Source organism: Lolium perenne, chromosome 1 (genome assembly GCF_019359855.2).
Source record: "Lolium perenne isolate Kyuss_39 chromosome 1, Kyuss_2.0, whole genome shotgun sequence".
Lineage (NCBI taxonomy): Eukaryota > Viridiplantae > Streptophyta > Magnoliopsida > Poales > Poaceae > Lolium > Lolium perenne.
In genome coordinates this window covers 52,289,221-52,314,780 of record NC_067244.2, presented here as the reverse complement: position 1 = coordinate 52,314,780, position 25,560 = coordinate 52,289,221, and the positions used below count along the sequence as shown (strand labels likewise).

The 25,560-nt window shown below is 47.3% G+C and overlaps 2 protein-coding genes across 2 annotated transcripts; both read left to right on the top strand.

Moving 5' to 3' along the window:
- Positions 1–8,232: 8,232 nt before the first annotated feature.
- Positions 8,233–9,949, top strand: LOC127331106 (uncharacterized). Its single transcript, XM_071821819.1, has 4 exons — positions 8,233–8,424; positions 8,511–8,609; positions 8,710–8,835; positions 9,740–9,949. The coding sequence occupies exons 1-4, from the start codon at positions 8,233–8,235 to the stop codon at positions 9,947–9,949; spliced, it is 627 nt and encodes a 208-aa protein (XP_071677920.1).
- A 291-nt stretch (positions 9,950–10,240) lies between these two features.
- On the top strand, positions 10,241–14,944 carry LOC127292196 (serine carboxypeptidase-like 26). Its single transcript, XM_051321559.1, has 10 exons — positions 10,241–10,721; positions 11,370–11,477; positions 11,579–11,674; positions 11,785–11,877; positions 12,687–12,775; positions 13,453–13,725; positions 13,802–13,953; positions 14,031–14,126; positions 14,264–14,369; positions 14,465–14,944. Exons 1-10 carry the CDS (start codon positions 10,280–10,282, stop codon positions 14,609–14,611), a joined length of 1,602 nt encoding a protein of 533 aa, XP_051177519.1. The 5' UTR covers positions 10,241–10,279; the 3' UTR covers positions 14,612–14,944.
- The last annotated feature ends 10,616 nt before the right edge of the window (positions 14,945–25,560 follow it).

The window sequence follows — 25,560 nt, the reverse complement described above, 5'->3', positions numbered from 1 at the left end:
GGCATCATTTTATGTGTCCTAGTAACCACTGCAAAAGACAGAACTGGGATACGGCAATTATCTTGAAAAACCCTTCACGAATAGGGCTATCACGTCCGGAGTTCTATGGCTTTTAGGGGAAATGAGTAGGAAACGGCCCGTTTCACCACATAGTTTGTCGGAACGAGGCCATATTTGGCACGTGCCTTAGGATGGGAAGCAAGGCCCCGGTCGCGGATTTCCAATCCGAACCACGGGCGACGGGTTTTCCATTTTCGGGGTGCCGGAAGGGCTTTTTTTTGTGAAGGAGTTGCATGGTGCGCATTTTAGTATTGCGCGGGACCTCCGCGCGGTGGTAGGATACCTCGTACGCACCACCTATCACATGCCATATGCGCGCGGCAGCCATCTGGGAATCCCTCCCGCTTCCTGCGGTGTCCCGCCGAATCCGCTGGAAACTGACCGGATTTGAACTGGGGCGACACTTTCCTTCGCTCAATAAATGGAGGGAAAAATGTTTTTAGGTCTAGGACGCGTCATTTTATGTGCTAAATGTTTTCCGTTTCGCGCGTTGGCGGACGGGTGCACGCGCGCGCCCGGTACGGCCATACCGCATGTCCCGGCGGCCCCGTTTTGCACAGTTGGCAAAGCAAACGGAGCCAAAAAATCGAGCGGAGCCGCGTGGCATCATTTTATGTGTCCTAGTAACCACTGCAAAAGACAGAACTGGGATACGGCAATTATACTGCCATATAATTATTTTTACTCATTGTTCCTATGGAGGCACCGCCGATGGAGGTCGGTCAAAGGGGTAGACCGCCCGATCTAAAGGGTAGACCACGTAGTCAAGTTAATGCCGACGTGGTAAAAAAGGTAATCTGGACGTAATATAATATATACTAGTATATTATAGTTATTAGAAGAAACAATGAAAGAAAAAACAAAAAAAAAAATAAAAAAAATGCATTATGCCGAGGGGGGCCCTAGGCGTATCAGTGGCCCTCGGCGTATCCAGCGAGCGAAACCCTAGCAGATATACCCCAGGGTCCACCTGGTCGGCCCAGCTCAACGGATAAGCCGAGGGTGGCCCTCGGCGTATGGGGTGGCCCTCGGCGTAGCGCGGGATCTGAGCCGAAAAATCACCTGGTCGGCCTCCTCCTCGCCCCCAAGTCCCGCTCAATTTCCCCAAGCTCCCGCTCGCGTTTTGCCCCAGTCCTGCCGCTGCCGCCTCCTGCCCGACGCCGCCGCCGCCGCCTCCTGCCCGACGTCGCCGCCACCTGCCGCTCGCGCCGCCCTCCTCCCGTCCCCGACCACTGGCCCCCGGCCCTCCTCCCGCCGCAGCCTCCTGCCCGACGCCGCCGCCACCTGCAGCTCGCGTCGCCCTCCTCCCGTCGCGCCACCCTCCTCCCGTCCCTGACCACTGGCCCCCGGCCCTTCTCCCGTCGCCGCTCCTCCCCACCCCCTCCTCCTCCCGTCCCCATCCTCTCTGCCCCCGGCCCTCCTCCCGTCGGCGCCCTCCTCCTCGCCGCGGCCTCCTCCTCGCCCTGGCCCTCCTCCCGTCGTCGCCCTCCTCCTCGCCCCAGCCCTCCTCCCGTCGCCGCTCCCAGTACCCGGGTATGGTAAGCTACTGTAGCTTTTTTTTTTTCATTTTTGTATTGCTTTAATTGTTGTAATAGAAATTGAATTGATTTGAAATAGAAATAGAAATAGAATAGTGCATAATAGAAATTGAAACCATATGTATGTATGTGTGTAAATAGTAGAAACAAATAGAATTAGAATTGATTTGAAATAGTAATAGAAATAGAATACTGGACATTTGGAAAGAAATAGAAATGTCTAGTTGAAATTGAAATGATATGTTTAATAATCGAAATAGAAATGCAAATGTGAATTTCTTCTAATAATATGTATTTGTAATAGGCCATGCCGTGACCGCCTCGTCTTGACCACCCCGGCGTGACGATCCCGGATCTTGACGCGCTTCTCGACGGTCGCCGACATCGACAGTCGGTTGTTCGACTACTTCCTCTACAGCCGAGGGTGAGCAAAATTTCCAACTTCTTCTCCGCATTTTATTTATGTCACTAGATTCATTTTCCAAGTCAAGTTGCGTAACCTTGGTGTCACTTCCCGTCCTCAAGCGTTACGCGGATAAATATGCATTAATGGTCGGCATATTTTCAACCGTAACGCTTGCGGCATTTACGGGACAGTCGGCGGATCCGTAGTTGGGTACGTTCTCCATGCTCTGCTCCGGTCCGAGTCAGAATTTCGGTAGCGCCTCACCGTTGTTCTCCGGATGCACATCCTCTTGTCTTTTTGGCGAGACGTGTATCGGGAGAGCAGCGGGGAGGTGCTGCCGAAATTTTGACTCGGACCGGGGTAGAGCATGGAGAACGTACTCAATCTACGGATCCGGCGGCTGCTAGGAGCCCACCTAGTAGAGATGTAGGTTGATGCATTCGTTTTGCCTGGTAAAAAAATTAAAATATGATGCATTTTCCTATTTGATATAAATGCTATGCTTGTCGTTTGGCTTCCAGTAGAGCAGAGGATGGCTGATAATGGATGGATGTACACCGGCCGTGTTAGTGCGACTAATAAAACAGATGAGTGGATAATGAAGACTTGGCATTTAGTGAAGGAGTTGGCGCGTGGTACAAAACAGAAGGTTCAGCCACTTTGCCCGTGCAATCGTTGCTTCAAGCATCACCGTCGTGGAAAGGATGACATGTTTAAACACCTTCTGCAATATGGGTATATGCCTTTTTACGTCACGCAGATCGACTTTGATGAGCACGAACGTGACAGAGGTGAGGTGATGCGGCAGCGGCTCAATGGCAATGAGTATGATGGGGTTAGAGACTTTCTAGATGATCTTGTCGATGCCCACATGCCAGAGTCGCCACCTTCACGGGAGGAACCGCCAGAGCCGGAGGAACCTCCAGAACCGGAGGAACCAGAGCCATCCGCGAAGGCCTTCTATGATATGATAGCCGCTGCTAAGACGCCTCTGTACGATGGCGCCGCGATTTCTCAGCTCGATGCCATCTCCCAATGTCTAGCCGACAAGACCCGGTACAACACCACCCGTGACGGATTCGAAGCAAGTCTGAGAACAACTGGTAACATGTTGCCCAAGGGGCATTGTCTGCCTAAAAGCCTGCACGAGACGAGGCAACTCATGTCGGCGCTCAACATGGATTATCAAAGGATAGACTGTTGTCCAAAAGGCTGCGTTCTCTTCTGGAAACAGTTTGCGGAGGACAAGTACTGTCCCATTTGTAAGGCCTCTAGGTATGAAGAGGTAACGGGAAAGGATGGTCAGGTGAGGCAGTCAAAGATCGCAAAGTCGATTCTTCGGTATCTCCCATTCATAAAAAGAATCCAGCGGCTTTACTTGACTGAGGAGACCGCCAAACAGATGACGTGGCACAAGATGGGGACTCGAATAAAGGACAATCAGGGGCGGACGAAGATGGGACATCCATCTGATGGCAATGCATGGAAGAACTTTGATAGAAAATACCCCCAAAGGGCAGCAGATGCTCGGAATGTCAGAATTGCGATAGCTACAGATGGCTTCAATCCATATGGTATGTCGACTGCCACTTACATTTGTTGGCCCGTGTTTGTAATTCCGCTCAATCTCCCTCCCGGAGTCCTAATGACGAGGAAGACCATGTTTCTGTCGCTGATCATTCCAGGGCCCCATTACCCGGGGAAGAACTTGAGTGTCTACATGCAGCCGATTGTGGATGATTTGAACCACTCTTGGCACCACGGGATGTTGACGTACGACCGAGCATCGAAGACAAACTTCTGCATGAAAGTTTGGTTGCAGTATACCATGCATGACATGCCCGGGTACGCCCTAACATGCGGATGGTGTACAGCTGGTAAATGGCCATGCCCAGTGTGCAGGCATCGACTTGAGTTCCTTTGGCTAAATAAGGGTCGCAAGTATGTTGCGTTTGACACGAATCGGCAGTACCTCAAACGGAGGCATCCGTTCAGAGAAGACAAAAAGAACTTCAAGAAAGGCAAAGTTGTGCATGAAGTAACAGAGGTGCCAAAGTTTGATGGTATAGCTGTTGATGCCGAGCTACGTGCTCTCGTGCCAGCGGCATCGGAAGCTGGCCATCAATTTGAGGGATATGGTGTAACGCACAACTGGACTCACGAGGCAGCCTTAACGAAGCTCGAGTATTACAAGGACCTCGAACTTCCCCATAACATCGATGTGATGCACACCGTAAAGAATGTCGCGGAGTCCTTATTTCACACGTGCCTAAACATTCCCGGGAAGTCAAAGGATAATGTCAAGGCTAGAGTCGATGTTGAGAAGCTCTGTGATAGGAAGAAATTACACATGCAACGTCCTACTGACCGTCGAAAGAATTGGTTCAAGCCGCACGCCGACTTCTGCCTTGATTCCATCCAAAAGAAGGAGGCATTCAAGTGGCTAAAATACGTCGTGATGTTCCCTGATGGTTATTGTTCGAATATGAGCAAGGGAGTCAATCTTTCGACGGGAAAAGTCACCGGGCTCAAGAGTCACGACTATCATATATGGATTGAGCGGCTGATGCCGGTGATGCTTCGAGGGTATCTCCCGAGAAAATATGGCGAGTGCTCGCGGAGTTGAGCCATTTCTTCCGCACGCTACGTGCTAAGCAGATATGTCCTATGGTTATTGAGAAGCTGCAAGTTCAAGTGCCGGAGTTGCTATGCAATTTGGAGATGATCTTTCCGCCAGGCTTCTTTACTCCGATGGCACATCTCATTGTGCACCTCGCAAACGAGGCACTCTTGGGTGGCCCAGTGCAGTTTCGGTGGCAGTTTTGTATTGAGAGAGAGTTCAAGTATATTCGGAAGATAACTGGAAACAAAGCCAAGATTGAAGCATGCATAGCTGAGGCAACGTGCCTTCGGGAGATGGCAGATGCCGCAACAACGTACTATCCTGATGAAGTTCCCACTCTGCATAACCCGGTCTCTCGTTACAATGTCGACGTGCCCATGAATGACCCCAAGCTTCAACTATTCCAATGTCCCGGTGGCAAGGCTGGTAAAGGACAAAAATATAGATTGGAGAGGGAAGAGAAGGATTGCATAATGCTCTATGTGCTTATGAACATGAAGGAAGTGGTGGGGGGGACGACGATGATGGCGGTCACGATTTCATTAGGTAACATGGTGTACAAATTACTTTGTACCTAGTTTCGATCACCTACATGGTCTCGGTCTAATGCTTATTGTATCCTTTCAGCGAATTCACGGATGAACAGTGGTGGCGAACAGCGGATCCCACGGGCGCGGAGTTGGACACTCTACTGAAAGAGGGTGCTCCCGGAGTAAAAATAAACTTTGTGTCTTGGTTCATGAAAAAAGTAATGTCTAAGATGTCCCTCTTACCTACCAATATGTGACTTGTCCCTGTTATTCCACGTAACTAATGCACACAACAAATTTGAACCGTGCTTGTAGGGAGCTGATGCAAACGTTGAGATGACAGATGAGTTGAGATGTGTATCCAAAGGTTGTAACCGTGACGTCATGAAGTATGAAAAGTATGACGTGAATGGGTTTCGCTTCCATACAGAGACACACCAGAAGGGCCGGGCGAATCCAAAAACGATAAATACTGGTATCTTCACTAGAGGATCCGATACCTTTGATTACTACGGGAGGTTAGAGAATGTATACGAGCTGACCTTCAATCGTACAAACAAACAACTCAATCTCGTTGTGTTCAAGTGTCATTGGTTCGACCCAAGAGGTGGACAGAGAATTACCAAGTCCATTGGGTTAGTTGAAGTTAAGCCTTCCACCACCTATACCGGAGCCGATGTCTATATTGTTGCTCACCAAGCCAAGCAAGTTTATTATTTGCCGTACCCATGCCAGAAAGCGGCACTCAACGGCTGGGAAGTCGTGTTCCAGGTATCGCCACATGGTAACCTACCGATTCCCTCCGAGGACGATTACAACAACATTGACCCTGTAACATACGAGGGAATTTTCTATCAAGAGGAAGAGGACTTCGGGCACTTTGAGTTAGAATGTGTTCTTGAAGAGGACCTCAGGAACGAGAACGATGCAGAAACTCGTGGTGAGTCAGTGGTGGATCTAAAGGACATAGATATGCTCGAGAAGTTACAAGTGGAAGATGATAGCGATGATGAGCCTCCACCCATCTATCAGGCTCCAACTTACTACTCAAAAGATAGTGATAGTGATAGTGCCAAGGAGAAAGAAAATGAGATTGACAATGAGATTGATGACGGCTGGTGAGGGTCTTTTATGTGTTTATGCTTCTTATATATTTTTCAACATGCTTCTTAATTGCATAGTGTCTTTATGCTTAGTATTTATATATTTTTCAACATGCTTCTTAATTGCATAGTGTCTTTATGCTTAGTATTTATATATTTTTCAACATGCTTCTTAATTGCATAGTGTCTTTATGCTTAGTATTTATATATTTTTCAACATGCTTCTTAATTGCATAGTGTCTTTATGCTTAGTATTTATATATTTTTCAACATGCTTCTTAATTGTTTAGTGTCTTTATGCTTACTATTTATATATTTTTCAACATGCTTCTTAATTGTTTTCTCTTTCTCAATGCAGGTGATTGAACAATATGAGCGGTGGCAAGGAGGACTCGTCGAGCTTGCTTAAGAAGATGCAACAGCGCAAGAACAATGTTAGAAGGAGTGGGAGGGAACCGCGTCGCAATCCGCGTTACGAGGACGGCGCGGGAGGAGGAGGAGAACGAGGACGAGGACGGGGACGAGGTGGTGGAGCTGGAGGTCGAGCTGGAGGTGGAGGTGGCTTGGGAGGAGCTGGAGGTGGAGGTGGAGGTGGAGGTGGAGGTGGAGGTGGCTGGGGAGGACCGGACTTTGAGCCACCACCCTCGGCTTCAGGCGACGTTGCTTCCGGGTTCTTTTTGGAGGGGCCGTCTACAGAGGAGGCGGAGACGGAGTCTAGAGCCGAGGAGGACTCTAGCCGCGGGTTTGAGACTCCGGAGGAGGATGGGCGGCCGAAGCCACTGAAGATTCGTGGGGAAGCGAGAGTCCCCGACGAGAGGAAGGAGCCTAAGACCCATGAGGCGAAGACCCTTATTATTCCTGCTGGCCCTGAGTAAGTGTACTAATTTGGCAATTTCGATTTTCATGTACTAATGTTTGATTTTCATGTGCTAATGTTTGATTTTCATGTGCAGCAATTGGACATTTCCTCCGGGGGTCAAGGGGCGCCAGCCTAGCAGCATGATTGGAGCTTTGCTTAGGAAGTTCTGGCCGGGCAAGTACTATCCCCTCGGCACTGTCCCCGCTGGCGAGAAGAAGCTAGCCACTACTTGGACGGACTATGAGAGTGCCCCCGTCGTAGGCTTCCCGACGGCTGCTGAGGCCATGATGAGAAAGTTTTGGGTAAGACATATTTTCGAGAGCTTCGTTCATATTTGATGACCCCAATGTGCTAACTCATGACTCTCACAATTGTTTTTTTGCATGATTGAAGTGTTTTTATCGTGTGGCGCCCGATATTGCCGGGACGGTGAACATGACTTTGCGGGCGACTTGTGAGAGGTTGACACCGCAGGTGTGGTACAACCAAAGGATCACGTCCGCGGGTCACTTCTGGGCACAGAGAGGCGAGAGGGTCCAGAAGCCGGACATTGTCGGTAAGAATGCTAAGGCCGAGTACGAGATGACGGTGGAGGACTACATGTCGGTGAGTAAAATGTCAATGAGATTCTACATTGCTACTAAGTTGCAATTGCATTAGATTGAGTTGAGTATTGCATTTTCAGGTTATCCCCGATTGGGCCGAGCCGCATGCCGAGGCATGGGAGGAGATGGTTAGGACGAGGTGGCTCAAGATGGACGAGGACTTTGCAGCCGTGGCGAGGCGGAACGCGGAGAACCGAGGCGACGGTGGCACACACTGTGGGGGAAACCTCAGCTACGAGCGCTACAAGGGGAAGACGGTATGTATACATTTTATTTTCCGTCAGGTTCAAAGTTGGTACTCACAACATTTCCTTTCGCGATGCAGAGGGCCGAGTTAGGACCCGACGAGGAGATTTCTGACCTCGAGATATACAACAAGATGCGGCTTAAGAAGCCCGATCTCTCGCAGCCTCAGCCCTCGCTCCCTGAGTACTTCGGCACCTACGCCGAGGACGTCGAGAACTACTGCGCGATGGTGAGGCATCGTCACCCGGAGGTGGATGACCCCATGAGCGCGGAGGTCGACGAGGAGTCGTTGGTCCTGTCGTCCGGAGGGTTGCCGCATGGCCTTCTCGCCATGATGAACAAGGCCGTCAAGCATACCCTCACCACGACCTTCACGCGTCTCAAGGCGGGCCTCACCAAGGACAGCCCCCCTCTCCCGCCTCGTCGCCGGGCTCGGCAACAACCCGCATACGACGTAAGTTTCCCTCATTTCCATCCTCTTTCTGACTTTCGTTCATACATTGCTAAGTGCTAACGAGACATGAATTTGTGAAATTGTAGCCTGACTTCGAGGCGGCCTACGCGGCCGCTCATCAAGAATATCAGGTGGCCTTCAACCGGCAGCAGCAGCAGTTCACGGAGTACATGGCATATATACATGTAAGTTCCAACCTTTGTTTTCGCAAATGATGACAAGTCCCACTTTCCCCTAGTTTGATGCTTCATTTCTGCAAAGACTGACATGTAAACTATCTTGCAGGCGTCGATGCTGGCCAATCAAACTGGACAGACAGTGGATTTAGGGCCGATGCCTCCCTTTCCGGGGCCGGCGCCAAACTATCCATCGAAGGAAAATTTCGCTACGGAGTACTATGGGAGAACAGCGGTAAGTTCTTCGCCAAACCGAATACTACGGCTTTCCTTTGCCTCGCAAATTGCTAACATCTCGGGAACATGTGTGTAGGGAACGGGATGTTCCGGAAACCAGGGTGGTGGGAGGGAGATGACACCGGTTCATCATGGTGGTCCTTCTCCCGGTGCTACTCCCGATTGTTCTCCCGGTACTTCTCTCGGTGGTTCTTCCGCAGCTTCTACTGGAAGGCATCCGCCCGGGCCGGTGTTTAGCGGCGACGAGCTCCTCTAGTTGTCCCATGTATCTTATCGACACTATGGCACCATGTATGCACACTATGGCACCATGTATGCACTATGGCACTATGTATGCACTCTATGACACTATGTATGCACTTCATGTTATGTGTATTTGCACTTCATGCGATGTTTCTGTGAATTTTATGTGAATTATATGTTCTTTTATATTCTGTCAAATCTGGAAAACGAAGGAAACAACAAAAAACGAAAAAAACTGGACCAGATGGTCGCTGATACGCCGACGGGTTTCCCCTCGGGGTAGGGTCGACATGGACCAAATGGTCGGCCCTACGCCGACGGCCACCCTCGGGGTAGCTTGCGCGCGGGCTTCCCAGGCTGCGCCACGTGCCCCCGTATGCCGAGGGCCACCCGCTCGGCGTAGCCTTGCGCGCGGGCTTCCCAGGTCGCGCCACGTGCCCCCATATGCCGAGGGCCAACCGCTCGGCGTAGCCTTGCGCGCGGGCTTCCCAGGTCGCGCCACGTATCAGTGTACGCCGACGGTGCCCCCTCGGCGTAGTGTGCGCCAGGGCTTCGCAGGTCACGCCACGCGTCCTCGTACGCCGACGGTGCAGCCCTCGGCGTAGCCGTAACGGCCGTCACCTTGACGGTGCCGTGTAGCCACCTGTGCCGACGGCCAGTACGCCGACGGGTGGGGCCAGCCGTCGGCCCACTCCGTCTACGCCGACGGGCGGCGCTACGCCGAGGGCCACGTGTGCTGTGCCGAGGCCAACCTTCCCCGACGAGCTACACCGAGGGCCCCCGTCGGCGTAGCGTATGCCGAGGGCGAGGCGGTACTACGCCGAGGGCTGGAGGCCGTCGGCATCTTGGCAGATTCCTGTAGTTCTTGAAAAGTCACCCGTTAGCACTTTTTTTCGATAAAGGGAATATATTAATATCAAAACGATACCAATTACACCCAGCCTCTGCAACAACGCACCACCCTAATAGCACTACGGATGCACACAGCCAAAAAAAGGAAAAGAAAACTAAGAAACAAAAGTCCCGCTACCCGTTAGCACTTGGCAAAATGGTTGAATGAACCATCATATCCGATAGCGATGGGATTTGGCAGCCCCAAGATGGCGGAGCAAATTTACTCGCCCCTATGCGTACCAGTCTAACCCATACAGTCCAAGAGCAAAGCCCCAAATAAAACCCCACACGCGGATATTTCCAAGATGAGCCACTGTCATCTTCTGATCTTCTCCTTCCTCAGCGCACCCTCCATGGCAATGGCGCGCAGCAATTGCTCCGCCTCTCCATCCTCACATTTCGCACGCATGCTAAACCACCAAGTAGCTAGGAAAAATCCCTCCCCTCTCTCCGTTCTCCTCTCTTCAAGCAGACATCGCACAGCACAATCGATGGCAGCGACGCCGCTCGTCTGTGTTCTCCTCATCATCATCTTCGGCACCGCCAACGCTGCTACCAGCAGCGGCAGCGTCGAGCAGGAGGCTGACAGGGTGGCCCGCCTTCCTGGGCAGCCGGCGAGCCCTGAGCTCTCACAGTTCTCGGGCTACCTCACCGTCGACGAGCGGCACGGCAGGGCGCTCTTTTACTGGTTCTTCGAGGCGCAGACCACTCCCGAGCACAAACCCCTCCTCCTCTGGCTCAATGGAGGTCAACCTCTATAGTCTATACACACCTTAAGTTTGTTACCCAAGTTGAAATAATTCTTCAAACATATCATTATTTTTTCTGCTACTTTGTGTTGCTACTGTACTGTTTTTCTCGTGCTAAGCTCTATTGGTTGAATGAAATTTCTTGTGCACATTCAGTTATGTTAATTTACTGTTTGAGCTGTGACATGGACTGTTATTGGGCAGGGTTTTCCACATTGAATCGGCATCTTCTGTATTTGCCATGTATTTGTCTCACGTTTACTCTGCTAATATCTGTTCTTGGTTAGTTACTTGGTTTCTGGAGTATCTTGGGTTACTTCTTTAGTTGCTCTGAACAATGATCATGAGTATTAAACTGAAGTAGGGGTACACAGCTTTAGTTGCTTTAGTCAGGTCACATTTTCCACTCGTAGTTGTACTGCTTCTTTAATTGCTGCAAGGAATGACCAAGCATTAAGTAGAACTAGACAGACTAGCCAGGACCTCTGTTCTTGTACCAATCAAAAAATTAAACCTTCTTTCATTTTTCCTGAGGTTGTTTATCATGTATAATTTTTTTAACAGAAAATTATTATGTACAAATTAACATGCTCCAACGCCCTTTTTTTATATGAATAGCATTAAACTAGCATGATATATTTTGTAGGACCGGGTTGCTCATCCATCGGCTATGGAGCTGCATCTGAGCTAGGGCCTCTCAGAGTTGACAAAAAAGGAGAAGCACTGGAGTTCAACAAATACGCTTGGAACCAAGGTGATGAGCATGCTTGCATGGATTCTTATTTTCATGTTCATTTACCTTTCTTGATGAAAAACTTGATGTTTGTTTTGTGCTTTGGGTTTGTCATTTTTCAGAGGCTAACTTGCTGTTTCTGGAGTCTCCTATTGGAGTTGGCTTCTCCTACACCAACACATCCTCTGACCTTACCAAACTGAACGATGATTTTGTAGGTAAGTTGATTGTAAAATAACTAGTTTTCTTCACCCCCAAAAAAATGAATTTAGGTTTCCATGTAGTGATCATGTTCACAAATGAGATATTGTTTCATCCCTTTTTGTAGCTGAGGATGCTTATAGTTTCCTGGTGAATTGGTTCAAGAGATTTCCTCAGTACAAGGGCAGAGATTTCTACATATCAGGAGAGAGCTATGCAGGTAATTCAATTTGATATGAAACCAAGAGAACTTATAATTTTATATAAAGAACTACTAGCAAAATGCTGAGAAACCTGAAACAAGTAGCAGTTGCAGGGTGCTAAATCCTGTTGAAATGATGCATCTTCTTTGTTTCCATGTATGCCCTTCTCACTATGCTTCTTTATCCACATTGCGCTTCAAATCAAAACGGGAAGAACTAAATCTTTCACCATCCTTCTGTTCTTGTCTGAACCGAATGGTGTCACTATCTTATCTCAAATCAGAGTTTCCACTAAAGTGAAGTGATCACTTTTTTTCCCGAAAAGGGGAGTGTAGCCCCAGCCTCTGCATCAATCGATGAGTAAAGTGATCACTTACTTTGTAGAAACAGGTCAGAAAGCTTAGCTGCCGAGTGTCCACTGTGTTGTAGATTACGACTTGTTTCAAGGAATCTATGCATCAATTTCAACTCTCTTTTTCATGAAGTAAACTATGGTCACTTATCCAATTCTTCAAAATTGAGAAGAAACTCCTAATAGAAATGACTTGCCGCTTAGATTTCACATTTGACAACAAACATTTTAGGATTTCTACCCAAACTAGTAAAATTACTTTGCTTGAAACGATTAAAACCTCTTTTATGTATATGGTCATCTTTCATTTCGAAATGGCATGTTGGATCTGTGAACTGAACACATGCCCTTAAATGGCAAATTATTAATGGAAATCCACATGCGATAGATGAGAAGGTGCCCTGCAGAATTTTCCCTCTATGCATCAATGACGATCAAGCCTGAACCTTTTTCTGTACAATGCCCTGTCTGCAGGTCACTATGTGCCGCAGCTTGCTAATTTTGTCTATGATAGGAACAAGGACAAGACGGCCAACACATACATGAACCTCAAGGGCTTCATGGTAATAATCTTACGCAAATATGAATTCCTTTTGAATATTTTTCCCATCACTAGGTATATGATTTTGTCAACTAGACTAACTTCCATGCGAACCTTTACAAAAAAAATGGTCAAAAGAGATAGGTTCAGGTTTCAGATTTATGTAATGTAGAAGTGCAGAATGTAGAATTCAGGTTCAGGTTCATGTTTATAAAATTCAGAATATTTATCCTATCACTAGGAATATGTTTTGGTCGACTAGACTAACTTCCATGCGAACCTTTACAAAATAAATGGTCAAAAGAGATAGGATCAGGTTTCAGGTTTATGAAATGTAGAAATGCAGAATGTAGAATTCAGGTTCAGGTTCATGTTTATAAAATTCAGAATATTTATCCTATCACTAGGAATATGTTTTGGTCGACTAGACTAACTTCCATGCGAACCTTTACAAAACAAATAGTCAAAAAAGCTAAGTTCAGGTTTCAGATTTATGAAATGTAGCAACGCAGAATGTAAAATTCAGGTTCAGGTTTATAAAATTCAGAATATTTCCCATCACTAGGAATATGTTTTAGTCGACTAGACTAACTTCCATGCAAACTTTTACAAAAAAAATGGTCAAAAGAGTCAGGTTTCAGATTTATGAAATTTAGAAACAGAATATGAAATTCAGGATGGACCTATGTACTACTGCAGGTTGGGAACCCTCTAACCGATGATTACTATGACTACAAAGGGATCGCTGACTATGCATGGAGCCACGCAGTTGTGTCAGACGAAGTTTATAAGAGTATCAAGGAGAACTGTGACTTCAAGACCCCCAACTGGACGGATGGCTGCAATACCGCCATGACAGTCATCTTCGACCAGTACGATCTGATCGACATATACAATATCTATGCCCCCAAGTGCCTCCTGGACCTTAACTCATCATCTTCCGCTAACCGAGCACTCTTTCCGAATCATCAGGTAAAAGTGACATGGAAACTGAAAGTTTCAGCTTTCAGCTTTCACTTGAAATTTACATGTATCTCTGACATGATAGGGAGCGCAATTCGGGAGGCTGAGGCGGTTATTCTCGGGCTATGACCCGTGCTATTCGAACTACGCGCAAGACTACTTCAACAGGAAAGATGTGCAGAAAGCATTCCATGCAAATGTTAGTGGGCTGCTTCCAGGGAAATATCAAGTCTGCAGGTGGGTTGACCAAGGGCTGTTCAGTTCATTCTAGTTTCAGAAAAACAAGAACATGAGCTGATCCATTCTCTGTGCAGTGACCCCATCCTGAACTCTTACAACTTCTCGGTGTTTTCGGTGCTACCTATATACACCAAGCTGATCAAAGCAGGGATGAGAATCTGGCTCTACAGGTGTGCCTCTTCTTGAACCATGCACAATCCACAGCTTCTCTGAAAACCTTACATCAAGTGTTCATAAGCAACATAGATTCACTACTTCTCCAACCTAGAACTTCATTGCTTAATATTGCTCTTTTTTGTTGATACAGCGGCGACGCAGATGGCAGGGTACCGGTGATTGGTTCCCGGTACTGCGTTGAAGCGCTGGGTCTGCCGATCAAAACCCCATGGCAGCCCTGGTACCTCGACAAGCAGGTCTGAACTCTCTGAACATGTGGTGAACATACTGAGCTGAGCATCAGTACGTAGTGGCCAGCGATGCTGAAATGTGGAGCTAAAACAAATTGCAGGTTGCAGGGAGGTTCGTGGAGTACCATGGCATGAGCATGGTGACAGTGAGAGGGGCAGGCCACCTGGTGCCCCTCAACAAGCCCGCTGAAGGGCTGAAGCTCATCAACGCGTTCCTCGGCGGCGAGCAGCTTCCGACGCACCGATGATTTGAGATACATAGAAGATGGTATTGTCTTACAAGAAAAACTGAGATATGGGCAGAAACATATGGGAGCTGGAGTGCAGGACAGTGATAAGAAATGGAGTTTATATGTTGCTGAAAGGTGCCAATCGGATGAATTTCGGATGGCCCGCTGCTTATGGTTAAATTCATTTTGCCACGCTTATTAGGTTCAGTATTGTGTGTGTTGGCCTTATACGCGATAGGAACCGGCTGTGTCACGTTTTCTGAAAACAAGGATGTGGCGACTACCACCGGGTGCGTGCTACCGAAGTATGTATCTGTGTCATCTAAAAAAGAGTAAAATACATGGCTAGTACTTAAACTTGTTGGTGGGATTCGATTCGGTAACTGTACTCAAAGAATACGCATTTGGGGTCACTGAATACGCGCATTGGTTTATCTACGGTCACTGGTGGCTGGTACATCGCATTATTTGACGGCGTGGCAATGTGTTGACCCGTCCCAGCGGTGATTTTTGCGAAAACGACCCCTCAACTAGAAACAGAAGCTTGTCTTTTGCAAATAGAAACGCTCATTCTCTCACGGACTATCTTCGTCCTCAATCATCACGCGGCTTGCTGCCGATCAGGACGAGTCCAGGGGCGAGTCCTCGCTGGAGGTACGTGCATCACGGCTGGCCGCTGAACGCGCACTCGACCTCCTCATCTCGGCCAAGGCGCGAAGCAGTACAAGCACCGCAGCTCCGGCGGCGGCCGCGGCGCATGCTTCGGTCTGGGCCAGGGGTTCGCGGCGTCATTGACGTGTGACTAGTGCTGCACCGGTCTAAGCCTCTCAATGGTCGGCGCGCTCCCGTTATTCAGGTTTAGGGACATAGGCGGCCCGGCAGCAGCAGCGCAACCTTGGTGCCTTCCACACGGCGGCCGACAAGTTGCTCCGGGTGCTGAAAACGCGTCCATGGTCGCCACCTGGGGTGCTCACCACGGCACCGCCGACGTGCACATCCTCCCGCCAGACGAAGGCGTCCCTCTTTTTCCATGGGATAGCTCCTCCTCATTCTGCCCGGTGATGGTCCGTCGCGGCAAGGCTGCTCCGTGGCGGTACTGCAGAGCAGCAAAGGTATGATGCAGCCACATCGCGGTTGAGCTCGCTGGACCGAACGGACACCGATGATGGAAACGAAGCGCGCGTAGCGGTGGAGTCGGCAAGGAGACGCAACTACGCATGAGGACGGCTTGGACCATGGTGCTCTGGCGAGGAACGACCAGGCCCAACAACCTGGGGACCGCGCGCTCTGGCAAGGAGACGCAACTACGCATGTGGACGGCTCAGACCATGGTGCTCTGGCGGGTCTCGTTGACCTCGCTGTCGTAGTCCTAGATGGCGCACCGGAGAGGCGCGCATATCAGCATATGCCACAACGCGCATCGGGCAGAGACGGCGCACGCCGTTCCACCTTCCGGCCACCGGTGGCGGGCAAGGCGGGTGGTGTTGTGTGACCTGACGGGGGGACCTGGACGCGCACTTCATGCGGAGGCGGACGAGGTGGCTGAGATGGTGCTCCTGCAGCATAGCGGGAGGTGGCCGAGAGTGGCGCCAACGTGGGGAGGAGGAGAGTGTCACTCGACGTTGGGTGTGGAGGCGTGGGCAGCGCCAGCGAGGTAGAAGAAGGGGACGAATTTGGCGGCGACGACGCTCGCCTCCGTCAGCCGAAAATCTTAAGCGGCTGCTAATCCGGTAGCGCGCCGCCGTTCTTTACCAGCAAGGCCGGGTGGTGCGCGGGGGTGGAGAGGTGGGCAGCATCGGCGTGAGAGGAGGGCAGTAAGAGTCGCTAGATTTGGGGTGTTTTCTGATAAAACAACACTGCTGAACCCTGCATACGTGCTGACGCGTGGGTCCTGTGAATGGACACGTCATCAAATACTTTGCGCTTCTAGAGCCAGTGACGGTATGTGAGCGCACAACACGTCTTTAGTGACCGTAATTTTGTATTCCATGTGTACGGTGACCAATCTGAACCTTGCTGATAAGTTCGATTACTTGCCATGTATTTTACTCTCTAAAAAAAGTATGTGTGTGTGTGTGAAGGGATCTTTAAAAGCTGCTTAGTTTTATCTTCATTTACCCAGCATTTCCATCATTGGTGCATTCGGCCTCGCTTATTTCATCACTTATTCTAGTTTTATAGAAAAACATCCTAATCGAAAGGAAGAGAAAGACAGCAAGGCGATATAGGGAGGTGGCTCTAAAACCCATCTAGGGTTTCGTGCCTCTCGCCGGCGACGCTGCCGGTTCGCTCCTCCGGTAGCTTTGCCCACCACGGCCTCTCGCCGGCGGAAAGGTTTCAGTTCTTCGTTTAGTTTGTTTTCATTGTTTTCTTTGGAATGGTGAGGTGGCGGCTACTTTCTAAAATCATAATAAGGTCCTCCCCGTCCTATCCTCGCTCCGGTGGTGCATCTAGCACCGGTGGAGAGCGCGTGAAGTTGTGTGTATGCGGATCTCCCGTGATTCGGTCGTATTTCGTGTTCGATTGTGTGGTTTCAGGTCAGTATATTCCGATCTACGGTTGTAACCATTGGCGATGGTTGTTGTTCTGGTGCGCTAGTTCTTTGAGGCCTTAGCACGACGACTTCTCGTCTGTCTACTACAATAAGCTCTACTACGACAAGCTTTGCCTGGCTCCGGTGATTGAGGGCGAGGACGGTGGCTCGCCTTCGGCTCGCACTAGTGTTTGTTGTCGTCGCTAGGTGGTCCAATGACCTATTTATATTTTTTACTTTTAGACATCTTTGTACTATTGTTGATGGTTGTTAATAGATTGGTGGAATTTTCGCAAAAAAGGAAAATTCTTCAGTTCCATCGGAGGTTGCATCTTTCGCAACCTTCTAGTGCGGAGTTGTACGATGGCCCATATCACGCGATGCTCCGCTCACCGCGCATCCCATGGGCCCACATGACCGCTCTCTCCCTTATCTTCCTCCTCCGCACTTTTCCCCAGTTTCTCTGCGGCGATACCCCGATGAACTACATGCCCCGCGGCCAGCGTTCCACGCCTCCGCCTCCAGATGATTTGACGCTGCCTCCGCATCCACCTCCCGCTAACATGAACGACACCTTCCCCTCCGCCGCCAACACTACTCTCCACATATATCTCCCTTGGGAGGCAGCTCCACGATGCTCATCGTTGCTACATCAAGGGGAGACGATGCGCACGGTGGTGCTACAAGGCCAACCGTCGGTGCTGCTACAAGAAGCTAGCGCTGCTTAAAGAGGTAGTCGTAGCTGCTGTAAGGGGAGGCAGATGTGTTGTGAACCACGAGCCTGGGCCGTGTTGGAGCTACATATGTTGTGCGGAGGTGCTGCGAGCGATTATCGGTACAACTACATATGTTGTACGGTGGAGCTGCAATCTCTCGTCACCGGAGCTGCAAAGGGTGCGCGCTGGAGCTGCAAATCCCCATCGCTTCTGTTGCAAAGGCCTACCACCGCCGCTACAAAGGCTGCCCACCAGAGTTGTAAAGGCAGTGGTGCAGCTAGCCAGGGTGGTGGTGCTGCCATAGTCGGACGACGACGCTTCCATCAGTGGGAGGTGGTGCTGCAAGGAGGGGCGGCGGTGCTTCCACCTGGAGTTGATGTGTTGCCGACGTCCGGCGAGGTCCCACGCCAGACTTCTTCTTCATGTGTCGGTGATGCTTCCATAGGTGGGCACTGCTGCTTCCATAGTAGGCCTCTACCGCTTCAATTGGTGGGCGCCATTGCTGCAAGGGGTGGTGTTACTGCCAACCGGGAGTCAACTTGCTGTCAGCGGTGCTGCCGGTGAGGCCGCCTTGCCGGACTTCTTCGGGCGACGGTGCGGTTAGCCAGACTTCTTCAAGCAGCGGTGTCGTGGTGTGGACGTGCATCCCGTTTGTGGGGGTTTTGTTTTCGTTCTGGGCGGGAAGGAGAGCATGCCCAGGTGGTGGACCAGAGGGACACGTGTTAGTTGTTAAAGGCGGAGGTTGGGGAGGAGTTATCCTCCGAAGGATTATCAACGCTCATTTCCAAATTAATAAAGACTAGTAGGTTGTTGTAGGATAAGTATATAGACTGCCAACTAGTGATACTTTGCAAAGCAATCCTTAGTTGGGTTTCTTTTTTAGTTATGAGACATGCAATAATCTATATTGAAGATGAGATATTTGAAGTAAAACTGGCCCAAACGACATCCAATAAGTTGTGTTTTCTCTAGTTCATGTTCTTTAATTTGGAAACATACAATTTTGCTCTTATGAAAGATTATGTTAATCCCAATAGTTTGTTCACCCAAACACAAAATTAACTTCATACATGCATCCTTGACCAAATCATAATCAGAGGATGGTATCATCAACATAATACAAAACAAACAATAGATTATAAACTAAATGTAGAGTGACTAATTTGGTCGTCATCCTTGGCACTATTATGAGATGGCCGACATCTTAATAGTGAGTTGAAGAAAATGAGATACAAAAAAAGTCCCCTTGCCAAAGGTCTTTCTGTGTCTGAAAAAAGATAAATGTTGTCTATCACCTTAATACTCACAATACCTTACCAGATATAGTTCTCCATCCAAATCCGTGACGTCGGAGAGAGCCCCTTTATTCACACTACTTCGCACTTAGCTTTTTCAGCTGGATTGACCACATGCAAAGAACTTTCAATTATCAAATTGTATTTATCTTGACATTTACAAGAAAATTTTATAATCTTACATGTTTTCTTATTTTGAAAATATATTGTTGAGGTGAATGGAGGCTTGATGCCTACGGGTGCGTCTATTCTTGTAGACAGTGTTGGGCCTCCAAGAGCAGACGTTTGTAGAACAGCAGCAAGTTTCCCTTAAGTGGATCACTCAAGGTTTATCGAACTCAGGGAGGAAGAGGTCAAAGATATCCCTCTCATGCAACCCTGCAACCACAAAGCAAGAAGTCTCTTGTGTCCCCAACACACCTAATAGGTGCACTAGTTCGGCGAAGAGATAGTGAAATACAGGTGGTATGAATAAATGCGAGCAGTAGCAACGGCGCCAGAAAAGTGCTTGCTGGCGTGCAGTTGATGGTAGTAATATTGCAGGAAGTAAACATGCAGTAAAACAGTAAACAAGCGGTGATAGCAGTATTTAGGAACAAGGCCTAGGGATCATACTTTCACTAGTGGACACTCTCAACATTGATCACATAACAGAATAAATAAATAGATGCTAGACTCTACACCCTCTTGTTGGATGATGAACACCACTAACTGTGTAGGATTACACGAACCCTCAATGCCGGAGTTAACAAGCTCCACAATATTCAATGTTCATATTTAAATAACCTTAGAGTGCATAACAGATCAACATAACCAAACCAAGTACTAACATAGCATGCACACTGTCACCTTCACACTACGAAAGGAGGAATAGATCACATCAATACTATCATAGCAATAGTTAACTTCATAATCTACAAGAGATCACAATCATAGCCTACGCCAAGTACTACACGATGCACACACTGTCACCATTACACCGTGCAGGAGGAATAAACTACTTTAATAACATCACTAGAGTAGCACACAGATATATTGTGATACAAAACACATTGCAATCATAAAGAGATATAAATAAGCACTTCACTATGCCATTCATAACAGCGAATAAGTATTCTGTGAAATATAACCTAAGAGACCCACACGGTGCACACACTGTCACCTTTACACACGTGGGACAAGGAGTCTCCGGAGATCACATAAGTAAAATCCACTTGACTAGCATAATGACATCTAGATTACAAGCATCATCATATGAATCTCAATCATGTAAGGCAGCTCATGAGATTATTGTATTGAAGTACATAGGAGAGAGATGAACCACATAGCTACCGGTACAGCCCCGAGCCTCGATGGAGAACTACTCCCTCCTCATGGGAGACAACAGCGTTGGTGAAGATGGCGGTGGTGTCGATGGAGAAGCCTTCCGGGGGCACTTCCCCGTCCCGGCGGCGTGCCGGAACAGAGACTCCTGTCCCCCAGATCTTGGCTTCGCGATGGCGGCGGCTCTGGAAGGTTTTCTCTGGTTTCGTCGAACGTGGTAGGGTTTTCGCGACGGAGACTTTAAGTAGGCGGAAGGGCAAGGTCGGTGGAGTCCTGGTGGGGCCACACACTAGGCCGGCGCGGCCAGGGCTTGGGCCGCTCCGCCCTACTGTGTCCCCACCTCGTGGCCGCACTTCGTTTCCCCTTCGGACTTCTGGAAGCTTCATGAAAAAATAGGACCCTGGGCGTTGATTTCGTCCGATTCCGAGAATATTTCCTTACTAGGATTTCTGAAACCAAAAACAGCAGAAAACAGCAACTGGCCCTTCGGCATCTCGTCAATAGGTTAGTTCCAGAAAACGCATAATAATGACATAAAGTATGCATAAAACATGTAGATATCATCAGTAATGTGGCATGGAACATAAGAAATTATCGATACGTCGGAGACGTATCAAGGCTACAAACATGTAGTCATGTGTGCTCAATCAAAGGATAATGAATATTAAAAAAACATAACAATAATATAACAAAATATTACAAGACCCTATTTTGTTGCACCGGGTAAATAATGAATAATAAATAATGCATGATTGTCTAGATAAACTATTTGGTAGCATAAGAAATTGTAAAGGGGTGTAACTAATATACAACATGTATATTTTAAATGTAATAAGTAACAACTAATAACTATAACATCATAATAAAGGTTTCATATGGTTTGAGTGGACTGTAACTTGTATCCAAACTCAAGTTTTCTGTTTATCGAACTCAGGGAGGAAGAGGTCAAAGATATCCCTCTCATGCAACCCTGCAACCACAAAGCAAGAAGTCTCTTGTGTCCCCAACACACCTAATAGGTGCACTAGTTCGGCGAAGAGATAGTGAAATACAGGTGGTATGAATAAATGCGAGCAGTAGCAACGGCGCCAGAAAAGTGCTTGCTGGCGTGCAGTTGATGGTAGTAATATTGCAGGAAGTAAACATGCAGTAAAACAGTAAACAAGCGGTGATAGCAGTATTTAGGAACAAGGCCTACGGATCATACTTTCACTAGTGGACACTCTCAACATTGATCACATAACAGAATAAATAAATAGATGCTAGACTCTACACCCTCTTGTTGGATGATGAACACCACTAACTGTGTAGGATTACACGAACCCTCAATGCCGGAGTTAACAAGCTCCACAATATTCAATGTTCATATTTAAATAACCTTAGAGTGCATAACAGATCAACATAACCAAACCAAGTACTAACATAGCATGCACACTATCACCTTCACACTAAGAAAGGAGGAATAGATCACATCAATACTATCATAGCAATAGTTAACTTCATAATCTACAAGAGATCACAATCATAGCCTACGCCAAGTACTACACGATGCACACACTGTCACCATTACACCGTGCAGGAGGAATAAACTACTTTAATAACATCACTAGAGTAGCACACAGATATATTGTGATACAAAACACATTGCAATCATAAAAAGATATAAATAAGCACTTCACTATGCCATTCATAACAGCGAATAAGTATTCTGTGAAATATAGCCTAAGAGACCCACACGGTGCACACACTGTGACCTTTACACACGTGGGACAAGGAGTCTCCGGAGATCACATAAGTAAAATCCACTTGACTAGCATAATGACATCTAGATTACAAGCATCATCATATGAATCTCAATCATGTAAGGCAGCTCATGAGATTATTGTATTGAAGTACATAGGAGAGAGATGAACCACATAGCTACCGGTACAGCCCCGAGCCTCGATGGAGAACTACTCCCTCCTCATGGGAGACAGCAGCGTTGGTGAAGATGGCGGTGGTGTCGATGGAGAAGCCTTCCGGGGGCACTTCCCCGTCCCGGCAGCGTGCCGGAACAGAGACTCCTGTCCCCTAGATCTTGGCTTCGCGATGGCGGCGGCTCTGGAAGGTTTTCTCTGGTTTCGTCGAACGTGGTAGGGTCAACCTCTTATATGATTTTCTTTGTAAGTCTTGTATGCGTTATTACATATTATGCTCATAGACCTAGGCACCAATGAGGATGCTGATGTGCAAGCCTTGTTTTAAAGTGATTCATAGAGCTCGTGCCCTTTCTTAAAAGTTTCATGTGGATTCTCTTTAATTTAAAGTAGTCTTTAGAGCTGAATTGATTATATGTACACATGAAGCACAATGTAGAGGCCCTCATTAATTAACACATACTCCCTCTATTCCAATTTAGTCTACATTATAGAGAAAATCACAAAAACTAGTACTACATTTATTAGTACCACTTCAACAAATCCAAGCTACATTCAAAATAGTGCCATCCAAAAGTGAGAGGAATACCGCTTCATTTTCTGTGTTTTTGTTAACTAAATGCTAGAATGTAGATTAGTATGGAACAAAAAATTGTCTATAATGTAGAGTAAATCACAATAGAGGCAATATTAAACACTCGTAGGAGGTGCAAACACTTCCATGCACTGGACCTATGTTTGCTACCCGGTTTAATCAATTTGATGAGTCATGCCCCCATTAGAACTAGGTAAAAAATAAATAATATTAAGTGCCATGATTTTTTTTTGCACTATCTTGAGGGCCGGGCATTTTCCACGATGGGCCAAACCTTATAGTGACTCTATACCGAGTAACATGCATGGTATTTTTGGTCTACATGATAAAGCTAGTTTGAATCTGAAAGTGTATGGACCCCATATGTGGTTTTGGTGATTGATGAAACTCTCTATGGGCTAATGAGTTCCACTTATTATAGTTTTGTCCATATGCAATGGTTGAACCATATGTTGGCTAGCTTCAAGGTTGCAATAAGAAGAAAACGAAGAAGATCAAGTGATATGTATGTTTTGAAGAAGAAGATGGAGTGAGATGTCATGTGCATCTTGAAGACATCAACAATATGAAGAAAGAAGAAATTGTGTGCATTGAAGAAGATACATAAAGGCAGAGCTTGCCATCCAAATGTTGATCATGGATATATGAAGATATGTCAAAGAAGAAGCTCTCCCATAGTGGGTTATGGGGGAGGAATCCGCAAGACTTCATCAAGAAAGCACAGTCAAGAAAGCGTTCCATCTTGAAGCGATCAAGATTTTCATCATCTAGTTCAAGTGAATACGCAAGGTCAAGGTTTATTCTTGTCAGACTTTCTCTTCTACTGTTCTCTTATTGTTGCTAGGAGATCAAGTTTTAGGATATTTGACCGTACTATCAAGAGGGCTCTGGAACGAGTAACTTGTGTGATTTTCCTAGGGTTGGAACCGTACCCTCTCCCTGGGCCGGGTTGCGTGTTTATATAGGTGTGGAAAAGCCCCACACGTGGCACTTACAAACTCTTGAATACATGATGTTTAACACCCTCCCTTAATCTAAACCTCAAGAGAGGTTGAGATTACGCTTAAACTCATCTAGACTTTTAACAGCTAAAGCTTTAGTAAAACCATCAGCTATCTGATCCTTAGTGGAAATAAACTTTATGTCAAGAAGTTTACTACTAACTCTCTCACGAACAAAATGATAGTCTATCTCTATGTGTTTGGTCCTGGCATGAAAAATTGGATTTGCAGATAAATAAGTAGCACCAAGATTGTCGCACCAGAGAACCGGTGTCTGAAAGAATGTGACTCCCAATTCACGAGCCAAGGCTTCTACCCAAATCAACTCAGCTGTTGCATTTGCAATTGCCTTATATTCTGCCTCAGTACTTGATCTTGACACAGTAGCTTGTTTTCGAGCACTCCATGATATCAGGTTTGGACCAAAGAAAATAGCAAAACCACCAGTAGATCGTCTATCATCAAGACATCCTGCCCAGTCTGCATCTGAGAAAGCACTCAGAAGAGAAGATCTAGATCTCTGAAAAGTGAGTCCAACTTTCAGCGTACCTCGAATATATCTTAATATGCGTTTCACTGCTGTCCAATGCACAGTAGTAGGAGCATGAAGATATTGGCATACTTTGTTCACTGAGAAAGCCAAATCCGGTCTTGTTAGTGTCAAGTATTGCAATGCTCCAACTATACTTCTATAATTAGTACTATCCTCTATACCAAGTGGTTCTCCATCTGTCAAAGTCAATTTCTCTGTGATTGACAAAGGCGTAGTGCAAATAGTACACTGTAGCATACCGACTTTCTTGAGTAGATCCATTGCATATTTCTCTTGTGTTAGGACAACACCATTAGAACTCCTCTTGACCTCAATGCCCAGGAAGAAGTGCAAATCACCAAGATCCTTTAATGCAAAATCATGAGCCAACGTCCTTAGGAGAGCATTGGTCGCCGCATCAGATGAGCTCGCCACAATAATATCATCAACATAAACAAGAACAAACATAGTGACATCTGATCTTCTGAATAGAAAAAGCGAAGTGTCTGCTTTTGACGCTATGAATCCAAGTTCTTGTAATTTGGAGCTCAAGCGAGAATACCAGGCTCGTGGAGCTTGTTTTAAACCATAAAGAGATTTATCAAGTTTGCAGATATAATGCGGAAAGCGAGAATCTTCATACCCAGGGGGTTGTTTCATATAGACTTCCTCCTCCAGAACGCCATGAAGAAACGCGTTCTTAACATCTAGCCGTCGAAGACTCCATCCCCTAGACACTGCAACAGAAAGAACAAGGCGAACTGTTGCTGCCTTAACAATAGGACTGAAGGTATCTTCATAATCAAGACCATATCTCTGTTTAAAACCTTTGGCAACCAAACGAGCCTTGTACCGCTCAACTGTACCATCGGCATGCCTCTTAATTCTATAAACCCACTTGCAATCAATGAGATTCTTAGTGGAGTTAGGAGGTACCAAGTGCCAGGTTTTGTTCTGCATTAATGTTGTATGTTCTTCATTCATTGCTTGTCTCCATCTGTCATCCCCTAGAGCCTCTGCCAAATTATCAGGTTCACCTGTAGAAGTAAACATGCC